This window comes from Camellia sinensis, unplaced genomic scaffold, assembly GCF_055761805.1.
Source record: "Camellia sinensis isolate YWXY unplaced genomic scaffold, ASM5576180v1 Unanchor2, whole genome shotgun sequence".
Classification (NCBI taxonomy): domain Eukaryota; kingdom Viridiplantae; phylum Streptophyta; class Magnoliopsida; order Ericales; family Theaceae; genus Camellia; species Camellia sinensis.
Window position 1 is genome coordinate 18,839,557 of NW_028129079.1, and position 20,425 is coordinate 18,859,981.

The 20,425-nt window shown below is 32.4% G+C and overlaps 1 protein-coding gene and 1 long non-coding RNA gene across 3 annotated transcripts; both read right to left on the reverse strand.

The window, feature by feature from the left end:
* Positions 1–2,089: 2,089 nt before the first annotated feature.
* On the reverse strand, positions 2,090–4,579 carry LOC114289597 (uncharacterized). Its single transcript, XM_082912053.1, has 5 exons — positions 4,358–4,579; positions 3,410–3,502; positions 3,230–3,334; positions 2,750–3,126; positions 2,090–2,289 (listed from the first exon to the last, which is right to left on the reverse strand). Coding segments are annotated over exons 1-5 (753 nt in total). The 5' UTR covers positions 4,535–4,579; the 3' UTR covers positions 2,090–2,288.
* A 130-nt stretch (positions 4,580–4,709) lies between these two features.
* Positions 4,710–9,534, reverse strand: LOC114276501 (uncharacterized). Of its 2 annotated transcripts, none has more exons than XR_014358373.1 (3): positions 9,417–9,534; positions 5,028–5,190; positions 4,710–4,939 (listed from the first exon to the last, which is right to left on the reverse strand). It is a non-coding gene; the product is annotated as an uncharacterized LOC114276501 (long non-coding RNA). The 2 variants fall into 2 exon arrangements; XR_014358372.1 differs by lacking the exon at positions 9,417–9,534 and adding an exon at positions 5,303–5,460.
* Positions 9,535–20,425: the final 10,891 nt, after the last annotated feature.

Genomic DNA, 20,425 nt, shown 5'->3' on the forward strand with positions numbered 1-20,425 from the left:
TTTCAGTTTGCCTAATCATCATGCATTGTCTACAACAATCACGACTATCCTCCACCGATAGCCCAAAGCAGTTATTTCTATACTGAAAATAAATGCAACAATGGATATATAATCAACATTTCAACTAGGTGAGCGATAAATAATCCAACTACACCCTTTAACCCCTTCCCTTTCCAATTTCCACATTCTCAATTCAATTCCTCATTTCCAACAATTAATTATACAAATTAATTAATCAATGTAATTAGGGCATTTTCCATAATTAACATTACAATCCTTAGGTTCCATTCTCATTAATGTTTTAACATTAATTTTACTTTTTCCAAGCCAAACATGCATCTAGGCTTTATTTAGCTAAAACCCCAACCTTTGTAAATTTACACAAAAGCCCCAAATTTTCACCAAATTACCAAACCAACCCCAACATCTCAAAATACTAAAATTTAAAGACAAAGCTCATAGAAAGGAGTAGGATATCCCTACCTCAAAGTTTGAGCTCCAATGGAGATGAAGACCAAAACCAAAATGCTTCAAATTCTGAAATTTTCAGATTAAAATGTAGCCCTCGATGATCAACACAACTTTCGTAAAGACCAAAAGCGAGCAAACAACTCCTACTAGATCAAATCTAAGAGAGAAGGGCCGGTTTTAGAGTGAGAAGCTCTGAAAATGGCTTTTTGGAAAAGTAAGAGAGAGAAAATATCTTGAAAAAGTGATCCAAAAGTCGGATCTCGGATTTATATAAAAGTCGCCCCGCTCGAGCGTCAAACTCCCCGCTCGAGCGTCACTCACAGACTTCCACTCGAGCGGCCAATCCCCCGCTCGAGCTCCGGATACACACTCCCAGAACTTTTGCAGCACTACAACAAATTTGGGATTTAAAGACGAAACAAATTTGTCCCAAAATGTATATATTTCGTCACCCAAACTAATTACGACGAACATTTTTCGTCACCCGTTTTGTCTCCAAAGGGTCGTCGCTAAAGGGTCTTAGAGACGAAAAAAAAAATTCGTCATTGAAAATGATAAATTTGTGACGAATTTTTTTGTCTCCAATACACTTTGTTGGGAACATACTTGTAAGTAATTAGCGACAAAATATTTTGTCATTAAAGAAGAAATTAGAGACAAAAGTATTTCGTCATAAATATAAGAAATAGAGACGAAATAATCTTGTCACGTTTAATATAAACGAAGACGAAAATTTTTTGTCAAAGAAGCTACCAATAGAGACAAAAACAAATTCATCATTAAAAATGATAAATTTGAGACGAATTTTTTTGTCTCCAATACACTTTGTTGGGAACATACTTGCAAGTAATTAGCGACAAAATATTTTGTCATTAAAGAAGAAATTAGAGACAAAAGTATTTTGTCATAAATATAAGAAATAGAGACGAAATAATTTTGTCACGTTTAATATAAACGAAGACAAAAAAAATTTGTCAAAGAAGCTACCAAGAGAGACAAAAACAAATTCATCATTAAAAATGATAAATTTGTGACGAATTTTTTTTGTCTCCAATACACTCTGTTGGGAACATACTTATAAGTAATTAGCGACAAAATATTTTGTCATTAAAGGAGAAATTAGAGACAAAAGTATTTTGTCATAAATATAAGAAATGGAGACAAAATAATTTTTTCACGTTTAATATAAACGAAGACGAAAATTTTTTGTCAAAGAAGCTACCAATAGAGATAAAAATAAATTCATCATTAAAAATGATGAAATAATGTCAAAAAAAATTCGTCACACATTGAGGGTAATAGTGACAAAATGTGACAATATTTTTTGTCATGACAAATTCATTTAGCGACGAAATAAAGAATTTATGACAAAATTAATCATCCACCTATGCCAAATAAGAGACAAAAAAACCTTCTTTAGGGATGGAAAATTTTGCAAATAATTTCATAATATTTTTTTCCACATTATATACCTATTTTATCAAAATCTAAATTTTAGTTCAACAAATATGACCCTGTTCATGTTGAAACCTGTTGAATATAACAATTCCATCACAACTTAACTTAACCTGTTATCAACACATTTACGAATTAACAAAATGAAAATATCCATTCATCATTACAAATAATTTCATCATGATATAATAAAATAGTGAAATATCCACAAAATATCCAAAAGTTATAACTTGTTCAATTCCACCAAAAATCCAACAATAACTAGTGTAACTCCAAAAAGTATGTGTATCCTTATCAAACAAAAATGAACATTCAAACAAATTACATCATTGTTGCACGTCAAAAATGCCACCCCAATCCAATCTACAAAAAAATAAATTAAAAGTTTTAGTAATTAATCAATTATACAAAAGATTAAAAACATTAGTAACTCATCAATTTACAATTAGATCAATTATATAATTTATCCCTGTAACAGACTTTTTTTTAGATTATGAGAACAAAAAATTAATTTTAAGGCTAATTCACAAATGGTGCATCCCATTAATGTGTCGTAAGTTCATACAACTTATATTGGTCCCTCCTAAGGTGTTTCTATTGGTTCTTGTATAAATCTATAATTGTGTGATAATTTAGCATTTCGGCAGCCTTTTTTCAAGATTTAAGTATAGAGAAAAAAATATATTTTTTAGACTAATTCACAATTTATACATCATGTGCACCTGTACAAATTGGATGTCATATGCATGTTTCCATTACTTCCTAATTCTTCAAACATGTATTCTTTTATAAAATTTGTTATATTAAAGTTAATATACTTTACCAAGAAGTATGTCCACTTGTGGATGAGTCCCCTCCACTTCCAAAGTGTCCAGTGAATCCTTTGGTCCTCAAAAAGTTGACAACATCAGCCATTATCTCCCATTGCTTCTTCTTACCCTCTTCAAGATCTTCTATTTTATTGTTCTGCATTTGTATTTGTTCCTTTTGTGTCTCTATTTGCATCTCAAGGCGCTTCACATAATCATTTGTTTCAGCATATATGGTAGTGGCTCTCCTAATAGAGGATGAAGGTCTCATGCCAAGTCCCTTCACATAGCCAGACCTTGGCTTTAGGACTTTGATTGATAGCTCTTCTGCAGTCAAAGGGGTTGATCCTAGCTGTGAGAGGTGATCAGCCTGTGTCTGTATCATATTTTCCTATCAAATATAAAAAAAATTAAAAAATTATTAGAAAATTAAATAAGATTATAACAAATAGTATTCTAAAATTTTGTTAATAAAAATTGCAATATATACTCACATAATTACACTGAGCTTGAGATGAGATCCACTCATGTGTTTTCTCATTATAGTGAGTTTCCTTGTACAACTCTGCTAGATCAGGTAGCATCTTCTTTTCTCGTGCCTAATTCGATAGACCAAATATTCAATAAATAAAGCTAAGAATCTAATATAATTCTGAAAGTGCAAGGATACGTACCAGTTTTTCTACTCTAACAGGGATTGACCTAGAACCACACCTATGTTTTGTATACATCCTTTCTCTGTTCGCGATGTTGGCCTTTGATTGTTCCTATAAGGAAGAATGACCAATATAACAATGAAATGTATCATTAGTAAGACAAATATGTTGGCTTTTGATTGTTCCTATAAGGAATAATGAACCAATATAACAATGAAATGTATCACTAGTAAAACAAATTTAATGGTTGATAATAAAGAAATTGCATTGTTCCTCTCTATCATTTTCCTATATATCATTTCAACTTAAAAGATATTTCAAATTATTCACTAGTTTCATTCAATTTTGTGAAAAATAGATTAGAGGACTTGTTGAGATTTCATCATAAGATGGTTTTTCTTGGTGAAAAAAGAAAAACGAGTAATTTACACCGTTCACAAATAGGGGGCATATAAGCATGGGCAAGATAGATTGTGAAAAAATCCATTTACATTTCACAAGATATGGAACAATTACTGATACCAAACTCATAACCCTTTCTTTCTTCCGCAACTCTATCAAATCTAAAGTTCTGTCTCAATACCCTATATTAGTTACTTAGCTAGTTGCTTACCATTATCATGAAACTTCAGACCAAACCCAAGAACAAACAGAAAATTAATACAATCATAGAAACTGAAATCTTAGTTCTTTAGTCTATGATGTGAAAGATGCACTTTAAAGAACCATAAATTAATCTCCTATTATGCGAGCCTTCCAATCCATGTTTAATAGTTTCCCTTTCTCATTTTTCCACTTATTTGGTTTTTATTATGTTCCACTTACATGCCTAGAAGATAAAGGGAAAAGAATACATATGGAATTTCACAGCAAATTGATTGTGTTCTTTCTAGTTGTTTTAGAATCTCTCCCTATTCTAATCAAATTCTTTCTTCGCTAATATAATAAAAAAGATGAAAATGTTACCATAAGTTCTTTAGTGTTCCACTTTTTATCAATAAGATCTATCCACTTGGTAGGATCGACATTCTTTGGTGGGTGGTTTCTTGCATACTCCTCCCCTTTAGCCTCCTTCAGCTCCATGAATTGTTTGTGCAGCCTATAGGTATGGTTACTCAATCTCCGACCAAATTTTGTGTTCATTGCCTTCTCTATATCAACAGGGTCTCCTTGTAAATCAAATTGATCCTACAAAAAATAGATAAGTCATAGATAATTCTTATAAAAAATAAAATAATTACAATAAATAATTAAGATTTCTAACCTATTATAAAAATGAGTAAAATCTCCTATAAGTAGACAACGAACTTAAATTCAAGCGTTGAAACATCGCCTCCTTAACGGAGGCATCAACATACTTCCACCTACGAACACTTGGATTTGGTAAACGAGTTCGCACTTCTACACCAATCTTTGAGGCTAGTTTTGAGGCATAGTCCCCTACCGGTGCACGAAATTCTGGAGGGATAGGCACGCTAAGCTTTCCATCTTTATCAACAAGGCCTTGAACCTCTTTGCCTCGAGTCGGGCCACGAGCACGCTTAGCAGCTGATATTGTGAAGCCATAATATTGAAATAGTATGTGAACAAATTTAATTAAGATCTCAAATTAATGTAAATAAAGAGTGTGTCTTACCAATAGTATTACCAGCAGTCACCTCAAGTTGAGGCTCCACATTGAGAGGTGGTGGCGGATTGCTAGTCACCTCAAGACGTGAAGAGGTATCCCCCTCTTCTAATGCGTGGGTCAATGCCTCATGATGAGATTGTGAACGGGCTCTCGATGGTATCTCTAACAGCTGAATAACATAATAAAATATGAATATATGTACAAAGATATACATGTCTATGTGTGTATGAATTGAAAGTAACAAGAAAGAATATATTTCACAATGCATAAATGTATAGTACCTCATGCTCAAACGAATCATAGGTTTCAGTGTCACTGCCATCTTCAGCCTCTGATGGTCGATAATCATCATCATTTTCCTCAATTGGTATTTGTTTTTCCTTCCTCAATTTCTTATGTTGAACCGTAGCCTTCAAACAAGTTGTTATATTCTTCACTCCTAGAGTCTTCATTCTCTCACGGTTTTTATTAATATTCTTCATTCTTTGTTTCTTATAGTTCGTTACCTTCTTAGTTGCGGTACTTGGTTTGGTCAATTGCTTTTTTGTAGCGTCCATTTTGCCCAACTATAAAACATAATTGAACATTTTTTTGGTGGATACGCATAATTGAACATTAGATGTAAAGAAAAGATAATTATATATTTCTATACATAAAGCATAAAGCAACAACAATCTCAACAAGTGGATATGTCATATAGGCTCTAAATCATTGAAATATGGCTAGAGTGATATGGATGATTTTTGTTTTTACCATTTACTTACCATAGAACAAATTAATTACAAAGCCATCAGACACACAATATGACCAATCAATGATAAACCTACATAACAGTGGATGAACCCCACAACTGAAATTCAACTACATTAATTAAGAACAATGTTCATATAGAAAGTGCAAAATAACTACAAATCCTAGTCTACATCAAGATCCATATCGTAATCCACATCAGGTTCGTCACACTCTTCATTTTGTTTGTCAGCTCTTTTCTGTATCATTGTTTCATCAGATGACCTAACCCTTTTAACAACTTCTGCTTCAACACCATCTCTATAACATTGAACATTAGGGCCGATGTCAATTGGAACAACATCGGTAATATTTTCTTGTTGGAACACATCGTTTTCTTCTGGTTCATGTAATGATTCTCCATCACCTACCTCTGGTACATCAAAGACATCCCTATGTTGCACTCGTTGAACGACTTGCCAAGGTTGTCCCCATTTGGTATCATTTAGGTAAAAGACTTGCTTAGCCTGGCTAGGCAAGATGAAATGGTCGTGTTGATACCACCGACTTGTGACATCAATACTTGTGCAATAATCATCGGTTCGCAATGTTCTACTTCGACCTGTATTTCTTGTGTTGTACGATTCACACTGGAACAATACAACTTTGTTATGACACATGTACTCCAATTCCCAAACATTGCACAAGTGACCATTAAATTCATGTGTCACTCCCTCATGATCCCCTTCCGCAAGCACACCACTATTCTGACTGTTACGGCGATTGTCTACTTCTCTTGTACGAAACCGTACACCATTGATTATGCAACCTGAGTACTCTTTTACTAGTAAATTTGGGCCATTTGCTAACGACCATAAATCATTGGTTGCTTCTGGTGACTTTTCTTCTCTCAATATATTTATCTACATTCACATATAACGTAGATTAAGATAGTGAAAATAAATTAATAAATGATCAAATCTTATACAAATTTTTAATCATGTCTTAAAATTGAAAATGCCTTACCCGCTCTTTGAACCACTTGGGAAACTCTTGTTGTTGTATACGGGTTATGCCTTGGTCAGATGGAGTCCGTAATAGATTTTTGTGTATCCTACTCAAAAGAATGTGATTATTATGCACTGCTAACTACATTAACAAAGCTAAGAATACACATATTTAAATGAAAAACATACTCTAGATACTTCTCTATCTCGGGGCTATTGTTCAACAAGAACCAATGAGCCATATCACGATATTCTTGTGACATATCAGCATCCCTTGTGATTAGGCCAATAGGACGGGCAATTTCTGTGAATACAGTTAACCCTTTGTGACGTTCGCCACGATCTTGATTTCGTTCGGGTCGATTATGCACTGTTTCAATCCCATCAACATACATTGAACAAAAAGTAACGCACTCTTTGACAATGTAAGCCTCTGCGATTGAACCTTCTGATCGAGCTCGGTTTGTAACAAACTTTTTTAAAGCTCCGAGAAACCTTGAAAAGAGAATTAGTTAAGAGCAAGGTTACACATGAAACATATAATTACGAACCTTTCAATTTAACAATTACCTTTCAATCTGGTACATCCATCGATATTGCACCGGTCCTCCAAGAATAGCCTCACGCGGCAAGCGAACGGCCAAGTGAACCATCACATCAAAGAAGGCTGGAGGAAAGATCTTTTCAAGCTTGCATAATATGTGTACTATACGTTCCTCTAATTTCTCAAGTTCATTACGGCGCAGTGTCTTTGAGCGAAAATCCTGGAAAAAGCTACCTAACTCAAATAGTGTTTTACTAATCTCTTTGTCTACGTAACCACGCATCCCAATTGGAAGAATCCGTTGTATGAGTACATGGCAGTCATGACTTTTCAAGCCTGTTAATTTACCATTTCTCGCATTCACTGATCTTGATATGTTTGCAGCATAGCCATCCGGATACTTCACTGATTTCAAGAATTCAAAGAAACCCTCCCTCTCTTCAGGGGTCAATGAAAAGATTGCCCTAGGTTTGACATAAGTTCCATCAGGACGACTTGTTAACCACAACTCTTTCCTTATACCCATATCTTCCAAGTCCATCCGTGCTTTGTCGGTGTCTTTGTTCTTTCCATCAATGCCTAACATAGTTCCAAAGGTATTTTCACTAAAATTCTTCTCGACGTGCAAAACATCAATGTTGTGTCGAAGCTTCCGTTTCTTCCAGTATGGTAACTCATACAAGATGCTTACCTTTGTCCAATTTGGTGCCTAACGGAGTCTTTTCTTATTTCTTGGATGCTTCCCATATGTGACACCTGTCACTCTATCCAATTACTCTAATATCTTTTCCACTGGTAACTTTAAAGATCTCTTTCGTTTCTCATGCTTACCATTGTAAGCCTTACTCTTTCGCCTTTCGGGGTGGTTTTGAGGCAAGTAGCATCGATGGTTAGTGTATGCAGTCTTACCTTTCAAGGATTGAAAATATGGTTCATCATTGCAAGTGTAGCAAGAATAATGACCCTTTGTTCTCCACCCAGATATGTCACCAAATGCGGGCCAATCGTGTATAGTCCACATCAAAGCTGCACGCATCTGGAAAGACTCACCAGTTACGGCATCGTAAGATAATGCACCATTTTCCCACAACTCATTCAACTCATCCACCAGAGGTCTCATGTAGACATCAATATCGATCCCTGGTTGTGATTCTCTAGGAATAAGTAGTGACATCATAAGAAAGGGATCTTTCATAACCAACCAAGGTGGCAAGTTATAAGGAATGAGTACTACAGGCCATAAACTATACGAGTTGCTCATGTTCCCGAAAGGATTGAACCCATCAACAGCCAACCCTAGCCTCACATTTCGAGGCTCCAGGGCAAACTGAGGATGTTGCACATCAAATTCCTTCCATTCATCACTATCGGCGGGATGTCTCAATACTCCGTCATCTATACGTTTCTCCTTGTGCCATCTCATGTCCTCAGCAGTCTTTCTTGACATGTACAATCTTTTCAATCTTGGTGTTAATGGGAAGTACCGCAACACCTTATGGGGAATCTTATTACCCCTGCCACGATTGATCTTGTATCTGGATGCCTTACATTTTGGACATTTATCTAACCTTGCATTTTCCTTCCAAAAGAGTACACAATCATTTATACAAGCATCAATTAACTCATATGACAAGCCCAAATCTCGAAGTATTTTCTTAGCTTCATAAAATGACTTTGGAACCAAATTATCTTTTGGTAAAAGTTTTGTTAAAAACTCCAATAGTGTGTTAACCGACTTATTGCTCTAGTGGTTTGTTACCTTTATATTAAGCAGCTCGATGACAAACTTCAACAGAGTGTAGTATGTGCAACCTAAGTACACCTCACGTTTGGCATCATTCAATAGTTTATCAAACGTTTGTACTTCCTCATTCTGGGGTGCATCGTTGGGTTCTCCTCTTATTCGATCTTCCACTAAGGCATCAATACCACCTAAAACCTCATCTTCATCAATTGCCATTTCATGATGAGCCTCATTTGATACACGTGGTTCCCCGTGCTCATGCCAAATAGTGTACGTTTGCATAATCCCATATTGAAGCAAATGAATTTGCACATTTCGAAGATTTTGGGAATAATAGTTCACACTGTTCAAACATGGGCACGGAATTTTACCTTCCTGGTCAACAACTGCCATTGCAAATTTGATAAATGATGTCACCCCATCAATAAATGGCTGACTCATCCTTCCATCAGGTGTCTTACCCAATGCAATCCAACTCTTGTCCATGTCTGATCACAAATGAAAGATCAAGTTTTTTTTTTTAATTTGTTTATGTCATAAAACGCATCATGTGTACTATTAACCTATTCCATTTAGGAATGCACAATGTGTATAATACAAAGAAAATCATATGACGTTGTCTATCTCTAATCTTTCCTTAGTTCTCCAAGTATATAACATAGATTAAGATGGAAGTATTATGGGAAAGGATAGAGTAGAAAAAAAAAATGGTTCCTAACAAGTTTACAACATTAGTACATTAAAAGGAATAAAAGAAAATTTGCTCATTTAGGAAACTAGTTTTTTTTGAAGAAATAAAAAGAATCTTAGTTGATTGGACTGTTTATAGAGGCAATATTGATTATGGTGTGTAATTGTGGCTTCAGATTTCTCTAATAACGATATAATTGGAAAAGAAGATAATCAGGCACAATATTATTTGTTCTTCCTTTCATTTCTTCTATTTTCTTATTTTTATTGCCTTCATTTTAAAGAGAAGGTGAACTTAGAGTTACTAATTCTTTCCTCTATCCATCCATTAAGTTTTTAGGAGAGATCTTTGTACACAGTACTTAACTTATCATGTAACAGCATCACACTTGATATGTTCTTTAGTAACTCTAAGTTCAAACCAAGCCATGGAATTATTTATCTTCACTTTGACTTGTACACTAACAACCACATGTTCTCTACCTTTTGTCGTCTTCCATGGTAATTTTCTAATTTTTCTCTATATTTTTTCATCATTTTTTATTTTGTAGTCATTAGCCAACCACTTTGTCCATTGTTAGTGCTCTACTCTCATGATGCTCAATTTGGTTCAATTAATTTACTGTTTGATGTTTAAGTGCTTTTACCAAGTTGGTTTGTGGAATGTAACAGTTTGGTTGTTTTGGATTGTGGCTTTATGAAATTTTCTATACCCTTATTTGCTGTGCTAAAAGCTTAAATTTTTAGGACTATTAGCATTAATACGAACACATAAATTGCTTTCAAGTCACTACTTAATTCATGACCTGTTTGGTAATGTTGTGTGTTTAAGGTTGGTCAGTTGTTGTCAAATTTTGTCTTCCATAAGTTGAGAAAGATGATAAGCTGAGAAAGAATGGATTGAGATGGTTTGGTCATATACAATGAAGACCAGTGGAGGCAGTAGTGAAGAGATGCAATAAAGTGACGGTAGATAAAAGTGTTAGGGGAAGGGGCAGACTTAGATTGATGTGGGCTAGTGTAGTAAATAGAAATATGAATCTCTTTCTTTTTACTAATCAAATGGCCTTTGATAGAATTGAGTGGAGAAGGGGATTCATGTAGCTGACCCATTTGATGGGACCTAAGGTTTGGCTTGGTTTGGTTTGGTTTGGAGAGAGAAGAAAATAACAGAGTCACTGCAAGCTCTTCTTCTATTTACTCTTGAATGATTTGTTTACATCAATAACGCCCATATATATAGGGTGAATCGCTATCATTTTCTACAATTTTTATAATTCTAGACTAGCGGTTGGAGATAAAATCAAGCCAAAAATTATGCAACCATAAATCATGAGATTCTATCTTCAATGTGTTTTTATCTTCGACACTCACACACACAAACCCCCCACCCCCCACCCCAAGTTGGATCATGAAATTGTTGAAGTGTCAAACTTGAACTTGGATATTAAATTATTGCCGGAAAATGGTTGTTTAAGTTTGCACAAAATGACACATTATGCAAATTCACCAAGTATGCAGCCATACTAAATTATTGGTAGTGCGACTTTGCTGAAAAATGCACGAAATGACACATCATGTAAAAATGGATCATGATAATGACACTCTCTCAATGAAATTTTGGGAGAAGACGAATCAAACATCTTGCAAACATGTAAGTGTGCAGAGAATGAGCAATATGCAAACACATCAGGCACGAAATGAACATTGTGCAAATGGTGGTAAGTCAACTGTTAACATCAAGCCACGAAAGAACAGGTAATGGAAACTAGTTGCAAATTAATCGAAATTATAATCTGGGTAATAACATGAATGACAATAGCTAACAAAAGCCAACTGTTAACATCAAGCCACGAAAGAACAGGTAATGGACAAAGGCATAAATTCCATACCTTGAAAGCTACACGAGACTTGCTTGTGTTTTTTATCAAAATTGCGCTCTTGACCTGTTTACCGGGTTCATCTTGCAAAAGAAAAAAAAATGTCCAAAAAATAATTAGTCATGTACATAACAATTTGCAAAGAAATCAGATATCTTTACAGGCTTTTTTGAAAACTACTCTTCCTAATGAAAAACATAAATCCCAGACAAAAATAATAGAAAAAAGAACAAACACATTTCCAATTAATTTTCAAGAGTAAAACTAAAAAAAAAAAAAAAAAACCCAGTGATCCACATTGATCAAAGCAACTAAAATTAATAAACAGATTAAAGAAAAACTAATCCAGTGGCATAAGAATTTAGTTATATAGTGTTTTGGAAATTAGGAATAAACCCGCTTATTGGCTTCTTCTTCTTTTTTTTTTTATTATTATTATTTAAAAAAAGGTGCAAAAAAATAGAGAACTGATGTGATCCAAATAAGCCAATAAATCGGCTTTTTCCTAGTTATCAAAATAGGCCTTAACCCAATTAGAAACTCTCAATTCTACCAAATGTCAACAACAATTTATCAAAAATAAATAAATAAATAAATAAAATTCATACAATAGAAAAGAAAGCTCACATTCAAAATAACTAAATAAGTATATGTATATATATCAAGATACATACATACATGTGCAAATGTAGCCAAAATTGGTTTGATCACCCAAATTCTGAAACTGAAAACTCCAGGATAAAAAAATAAAATGTATACATAACAAAGCTCATGCATATATAGATATAGATATAGACTGTGAGTGAAGAAGGAAGTGTAGAACGTACATGGAACGTACATGGAAGCTCTGAGGCGTGTTGGTTTTCGTTTCGACTCTGCATTCTCTCTGTGGGGATTGGGAAGTGGAAGTGGCTTGTGCGCTCTGCTCTACATTTGAAGAAGTTATTTGGTGGTCTTCGGGCCCAGTTACGTGGTGTTTAGAATTGTTGTGATTGATTATAAAATGAAAATTTATAATTTTATATTGAATAATTAAAAAATAACAAAAAAACATGATGTATAAGTGATTGGTGAGAAGAAACATGAGTATGTTGCACCCAGTAACACCGAATAATTTTTGCGTTGAAGTGTAATGTGGGAGTTTTTCCGGATGGGTCGGGTCTCAAAACGTGGGAATTGGCTGTATGTTTTGATTGGTGCATTGCATGTTGCTCTGATTGGCCACTTCGGCGGTTATGATTCTCCCTTTTGCGTCTCACTTTAGCATCTACATCAACTTCTCAGCTTTCAATTTTATTTGATTTCATTTTTTGAAAACGGTTTGGAGTTATTTGTTTTTTTTAGATACACTTAATTTAACTATACTTAAAATGTAAAAAATTTATGAAAAATAAAAATCAATAAAAAAATGACAATGTATTAAATTTTTATATTTTTTTGTATGTAGTGAATTTTTTATAGTGTTTTCATAAATTTTGTACTTTTTAAATTTATCTAAAGGGCAAATTACACAGGTGGTCCCTATACTTTGTTTTTTTGTGTCATTGTGGTCCCTACACTTTCAATTGGCACAATTTTGATCCTTAATTTTAAATTTTGTGTCAATTTGATCCATTAATAATGCCATTAGTGTTTTTAAATGAAAATAATCACTGAATATTGATTGAAATTAACTCACTAAAGTTATTAAATTTATAATTTTCTATAAAAAAAAATTAGTGGTAACCCGTACTACGCACGGCATGTAAAAAAGTTAATAATATATTTTTATACAAAATAATATAAATAGTTAAATTTTTGTATGCAAATTATGAACACAAAGAAGATTGAAATTTTACAATTTAAATCTCACAATTTATTTATTATTTTTTTAATTTGTCACAAATTTAATCATGTAACTTTCAACCTCACTTTCTAAAATTGTAAACTTAGGTGGGCTCAACCCAAGCAACTTGAGTCAAGCTTAAATTTTTTTTAACGATTGAACTATATAGTTTTTAATTAAGTGAATACTTATGGAGAAATTCAAAAATTCAAACTAAATTTGAGTGGACTTGGGCAGAAACACCAATTAATAACTTGAGCAACCAAAACAAAATTATATATATAAATATATATATTATTTTCTAATTTATTTTTTAAAATAATGATTAAAATTAATTAAAAATTTAATATTAATGAACAAAAGAAAAAACAATATACTTAAGATTTTCAATAGAATTTTTCTTGAAAATATTCAAAAAATATACCTTTTAGAAAGGGATCATTAAATAAAGGGTTGTTTGGGAAGTGCCATATTAGCTCTTTTATATATATATATATATATATATATTTATCTTTTTTGGGTCACATCACATCTCTATTTTTCTGCACATTTTTTTATAAAAAATAAAAAAATATACTTAATCATCTTTTTTTGGGTCACATCAGATCTCTATTTTTCTATACATATTTTTGTAAAAAAATAAAAAAATATACTTATTTAGCACTTCCCAAACTACCACTAAGTTGATATTAAAAAAATTTACTTTTTATAATGGCAAAAATAATTTATATATGATTTTTTTGAAATTATTTTTAATTTAATAAAATATTAAATAGAATAAAAACAAATTGCTTAATTAATAGCGATTAAATTTAAAATTTTATTTTATAATTTAATAAAGGATGCAAAATTTTATCACAGTTAAATTTTTTCTGTAAATTATGAAAACAAAAAAAGATTGAAATTTAAAATTTAAGTCTCACAATTTTATCACAATTTATTTATTATTTTTTAATTTATCACAAATTTATTCATGTAACTTTAAACCCCCTTGCTAGAATTGCAAACTTAGGTGGGGTCAACCCAAGCAACTTGAGTCGAGCTTAAAATTTTTTAAAGATTGAACAACATAGTTTTTAATTAAGTGAGAACCTATGCAAAAATTCAAAAATTCAAATTAAATTTGAGTGGATTTGGGCAGAACCACCAAATAACTTGAGCAACCAAAACAAAATTATATATATATATATATATATGAATTATTTGCTAATTTATTTTTTAAAATAATAAATAAGATTAATTAAAAATTTAATATTAATGAATAAAAGAAAAAGCAATATACATAAGACTTCCAATAGAATTTTTATTGAAAATATTTAAAAAATATATCTTTTAGAAAGAGATCATCGAATAAAGAAGTTTGGGAAGTGCCATATTAGTTCACTTTTTTTTTAATCTTTTTTTTTTTTGGGCACATCACATCTCTATTTTTCTACACAACATTTCGTAAAAAGTTAAAAAAAATATACTTAATTATCTTTTTGGGTCACATTACATCTATTCTTTTCTATACATATTTTCATAAAAAGTAAAAAAGTATGTTTATTTGGCACTTCCAAAACTACCACTAAGTTGATGTTAAAAAAATTTACTTTTTATAATGGCATACATAATTTAAATATGATTTTTTAGAAATTCTTTTTAATTTAAAATTACAATAAAATATTATATAGAATAAAAACAAATTTCTTACAAAATAAAAGTATTTGAATAAAAAAAAAGGTAACAAGGAAATTTAATATGGTATTTTTATTTAATCTGAAAATAATTTTAGATGAATAATAAATTATCACCCATAACCCTTTTCTTTTTTTAAAAAATAAAAAAGTTTAACGAACTATCACTTTTAATAAAAAAAAAAATTAAGGTTTCTTTCTAATTTATTTTAGCAAAAGTAACTTTTTAACAATTTGAGCCAAATATTTCTTTATTCTTTATTTTAATTTCTTTAATTGATAATTGAGATAAATAAAAAAAATCTAATAAAATTCACCATGTTTAGTAAATACTAAAAAATTTATGTTTTGTTCTTTTTTTAAAAAAAAAAATTATATTAAAAAATATTATTGTTCAAGTCCTTATAATTTAGAAGGATATAATTTTTTTTATAAAATTTAAAACAAAAAAAAATTAATAGCGATTAATAATTTGAACACATGTATTTAACACAAATTATATTTAGACCAATAATATTATGACACATGTAAATATTGAACTAATTCTAATCGTAGTAATATAATTTGAAGAAGAATTCACATTTGAAATTTTATTTTATAATTTAATAAAGGATTCAAAATTTAAGGAATGAATATTGATCTCATTCCAATTATAGTAACACAATTTAAGTAAGAATCTAAATTTGAAATTTTGTTTTTAGAATATAAAATTAATTTATAAACCAATCATATTGTAACACGTATTAACAAAAAATTAAACAAAATAAAAAAAAATGAAAAAAAGGAATTGCAACTTTCAACCTTAATGAAAGGACAATATTTTGAAATTATAATAGTATATAGATAAATCATGGAATATATCATTATTTAAAACTTATGTATTATGGGATAAAAAATAAAAAATTTAGAAAATTTAGATTGGAATATTGAAGCTCCCACAGACCTTGGGGGTTAAAAACCCCCTTTTGCTTAACACGGAATAATTATAAATATTTATATTTGTATTAGATTTTTTTAATATATAAATTATGTTTTTTAAGATTTTTTATAAAAATAATTTAACAATCTTATCACTAAGCATAGTGTATGAGAGAAGTTAAAAATGGTACTGTAGTAACTATACACGAATTGTATCTATAATTATTTGTATGAGGGGATTTCAAATGCTGATCAGGGGATTGTATCAATAAATGCAGGCATGTGGAAAAACATGTGGATTGAAAAAAGTTAATAAATGTTGATCAGGGGATTTTGACCAAATCAATAAATGTTGAGTTTTTCTTTTTTTAATAAAAAATATAAAAAATTTAGATTCGGATATTGAAACTCCCACCGGCCTTGGGGCTTAAAAATCCCTTTTTGCTTAATATATAGTATAGATATAGATAGATAGATAGATAGATAGATAGATAGATAGATATAGATATAGATAATATAATATAGATAGATAGATGTGTTGAAATTTTCAAAGAATTTTGTTTATGCTAGTTTTTAATGCATTAAAGTTTAATTATGAGGGGGTTTTGACCAAATCTCCCAAAAGGTATGGGGATTGGGAGAAATTAATAAATGCTGAGGTTTTTTTTTTTTTAAATCAAAAAATTAGAAAATTAGGATTGAGATATTGGAGCTCCCATAAGCCTTGGGGGTTAAAACCCCCTTTTACTTAATATATAGTATAGATTAGCATATCACCCGTGCTATGCACAGATTGTGTTTACAATTATCTATATATGTGAATTGCGATTTTTAAATGTCTTCTTTTTTTCCTTTTTTATATTATATTAAAGTTTAATATTTTGATAATAATCATATGTGTTAAGACTTTTCAAGGAATTAAATGTCTTTTTTTTATTATTATATTATATTAAAGTTTAATATTTTGATAATAATCATATGTGTTGGACTTTTCAAGAAATTTTTTTTATGCTTGTTCTTAATGCATTAAAGTGCTATTATGAGAGATAATAATCATATGTGTTGAGACTTTTCAAGGAATTCATGTGTTAGATTTCAAAGAATTTTTTATGTTTGTTCTTAATGCATTAAAGAGTTATTATGAGGGTAAGACTTGGGGGTTGAGAGAAGTTAATAAATGCTAAGGTTTTTTTTTTAAATAAAAAAAATCAGGAAATTTAGATTGGGAGATTGGAGCTCCCACATGGCTTGGGGTTAAAAACCTCATTTTGCTTAATATATAGGATGGATGGATAGATAGATAGATAGATAGATAGATAGATAGATAGATAGATAGCTATAGACATATAGATAGATAGATAGATAGATATATAGATATAGATATGGCACATACCATTTATATGACACAAGGACCAAAGTACCGGGACAATTGCTGCAATTTGCCCTCATCTAAATTGTAACGCCCTCAAAATAATAACAATAAACCCACCAGATAAGACATGCATTTACATTTAAACTAACCACATTCCTTTCATTCATTAGAATTCCGTTACATAAGTATTACATGTTAACCTCATAACAAAATGCCCTACGGGCTTACAGCTTTCCAAGTTAACACTTGGTTACAACAAAGAGTTCTAACTCGTTTACACATTAAGCCCTTGGCTTGAAATTACATGTAATAAATCAAAGTAAAACGACAAAACTATGCCCGCCACAAGCCTCCCAGCTATGTCCTTGGAGGTGGCATGCTTCCTGCACCTGAAAATGATATTCCCATATAGGGTGAGCCACAGCCCAGTAGAAATACACTAAACCAACCATGGACAATGACTAAAACATTAGCAATTGATAGTTGGTCAACACTGATACAGTCACATAAATAACATATTTATGTCAACGACTTACAAGTCCCAATTACTTTTCATTTTCCTTTTAACAACAGATAAGCATACTAGCTCTATCATCATTTCCACAGATATGTATAAAAACTATATCTCACATTCAGATAAGCGTAAAAGCTATATCCACATTCTCAACAGATATGTATATCAACAATATCCACAGATAAGCATACAAGCTGTATCCACACTCTACAACAGATATGTATATCAACAATATCCACAGATAAGCATACAAGCTGTATCCACACTTCACTTCACAAAGATAAGCATATGAGCTCTATCTTCACTTCTCTAGACAAGCATATGAGCTCTGTCTACGGAGTACATCCCCTATCTCCTCCAAATACCTATCCGGTTTAGAGGTCCATCCCCTATCTTCCCCTAAACCGCGGAGTACATCCCCTATCTCCTCCTCTACACATAACGTATATAAACACATTGGTTCTATATACAATCACACAATACAAACAATTAATGTATTCTAGCAACTGTCAAGTTCCATAACACATTCCATTGATTAGTTTCAGTTTGCCTAATCAACATACATTGTCTACAACAATCACGACTATCCTCCACCGATAGCCCCAAGCAGTTATTTCTAAAACAGAAAATAAATGCGCAAATGGATATTCAATCAACATTTCATTTCCTCATTTCTCACCAATTAATTATCCCAATTAATTAAACAATGTAATTAGGCCATTTTCCATAATTACCATTTCAACCCTTAGGTCCCATTTTCTTCAATGATTCAGCAATCATTCCATTTTTTTCATGCTAAACATGCATCTAGGTTTATTATGAATAAAACCCCAACTTTTGTATAATTGCACAAAAGCCCCCATTTTCACAAAATTACCAAACCAAGCCCAACATCTCAAAATACCAAAATTTACAGACAAAACCCATAGAGAGGAGTAGGTTATCCCTACCTCAAATTCGGAGTCCCAAAGGAGAAGACGACAAAACCCAACGTGCTCCAAAACCCGTGATTTTCAGATTAAAATGAAGCCCTCGACGATCAACAACTTTTTTGTAAAGGCCAAAGGTGAGTAAATCACTCCTACTAGATCAAAACCTAGAGAGAAGGTAGTATCTAGAGAGAAAGACTCAACAATGGTGTTTTTGGAAAAGTAAGAGAGAGAAGAGAAAGTGAAAAAGTGATTTGAAAAGTCACAAATTTCGGGACTTAAACCCAATCTTCCGCTCGAGCGTAAAACACCCCGCTCGAGCGGCCACTCACAGACTTCCGCTCGAGCGGCCAACCTCCCGCTCGAGCGCAGAATGCACTCGCCCAGCACTTTTGCAGAACCAGGCCTCCGCTCGAGCTCCCAATCCCTACGCTCGAGCTCACAACACTGCACAACAAGATACTGGATGGATGTAATCTACGCTCGAGCGCCAACACCTCCGCTCGAGCGTACAGGCCAAAAAATCTGGGCAACTAGTTTTGGTTTCTAAACTCAACCAACCTGTAACAAACCCGCTCAACACATCCTATAACTCAAATACAAAGTAAGAAAGGATGTAAACAAGATAATAAACAACTACCAACATCCACGGACACATGTCCGGATCACTATACAACAAGGGTAAACCCGGGATCGCTATAACCTCCCCCCCCTTAAAGAATTTCGTCCCCGAAATTAAGCACAAGTTTTCAAAACAAGTTTTTCTCCCTTTTAATCAATGTTACACTTGAACATTCAACAATTCGACCCATTACCGGTCATCCCATCCCTTTAACAAGAGACATATCACAATATGTAAACCACATATGTATTATCAACATGCATCAACATTATGCACTATCTTTCCAATTTCAACAATATATTCAACACATATAGTATCACATTCAACTTCCGTATGAGGCAAGTTCCAAAACATACTTCCAATAACCAAAACATTTTCAATGTTTCACAACTTAAGACATATATAAAAGCTCTTAAGTTCAACAAAATGTAAAATTTAAATACAAGATTACATATCAACAAACAAGTCCGGATATTTCTCACGGACTTCCAACTCACGTTCCCAAGTGGCTTCCTCCACTCTGTGATGTTTCCACAAGACTTTCACCAAAGGAATGGTCTTGCCACGCAGGACCTGATCCCGCCTATCCAAGACCCGAACCGGTCTCTCCTCATACGAGGCATCCTCATCTACCTCTAAATTAGTCCAATCCAACACATGTGATGGATCTGGTTCATACTTCCGAAGCATACTCACATGAAACACATCATGCACTCCGGACAACTGCGGCGGTAAGGCTAACCGATAAGCAACCTCACCTATCCTCTCAAGGATCTCAAAAGGACCAATAAACCGAGGGGACAACTTCCCACTCTTCCCAAACCTCATCAGACCTCGCCTAGGTGATATCTTCAGAAAGACATGATCACCTACCTCAAACGCCAAAGGCCTCCTCATACGATCGGCATAACTCTTTTGTCGACTCTGGGCTGTAACAAGCCTCTTACGGATAAG

Coding starts and splice junctions, on each gene's coding strand:
- LOC114289597 (XM_082912053.1), bottom strand. CDS start 4,534: ATGAACACAAAATTTGGTCGGAGATTGAGTAACCATACCTATAGGCTG. Junction 3,335..3,409: donor CTGTTAGAGTAGAAAAACTG/GTACGTATCCTT, acceptor CTATCGAATTAG/GCACGAGAAAAGAAGATGCT. Junction 3,127..3,229: donor CTCAAGCTCAGTGTAATTAT/GTGAGTATATAT, acceptor TATATTTGATAG/GAAAATATGATACAGACACA.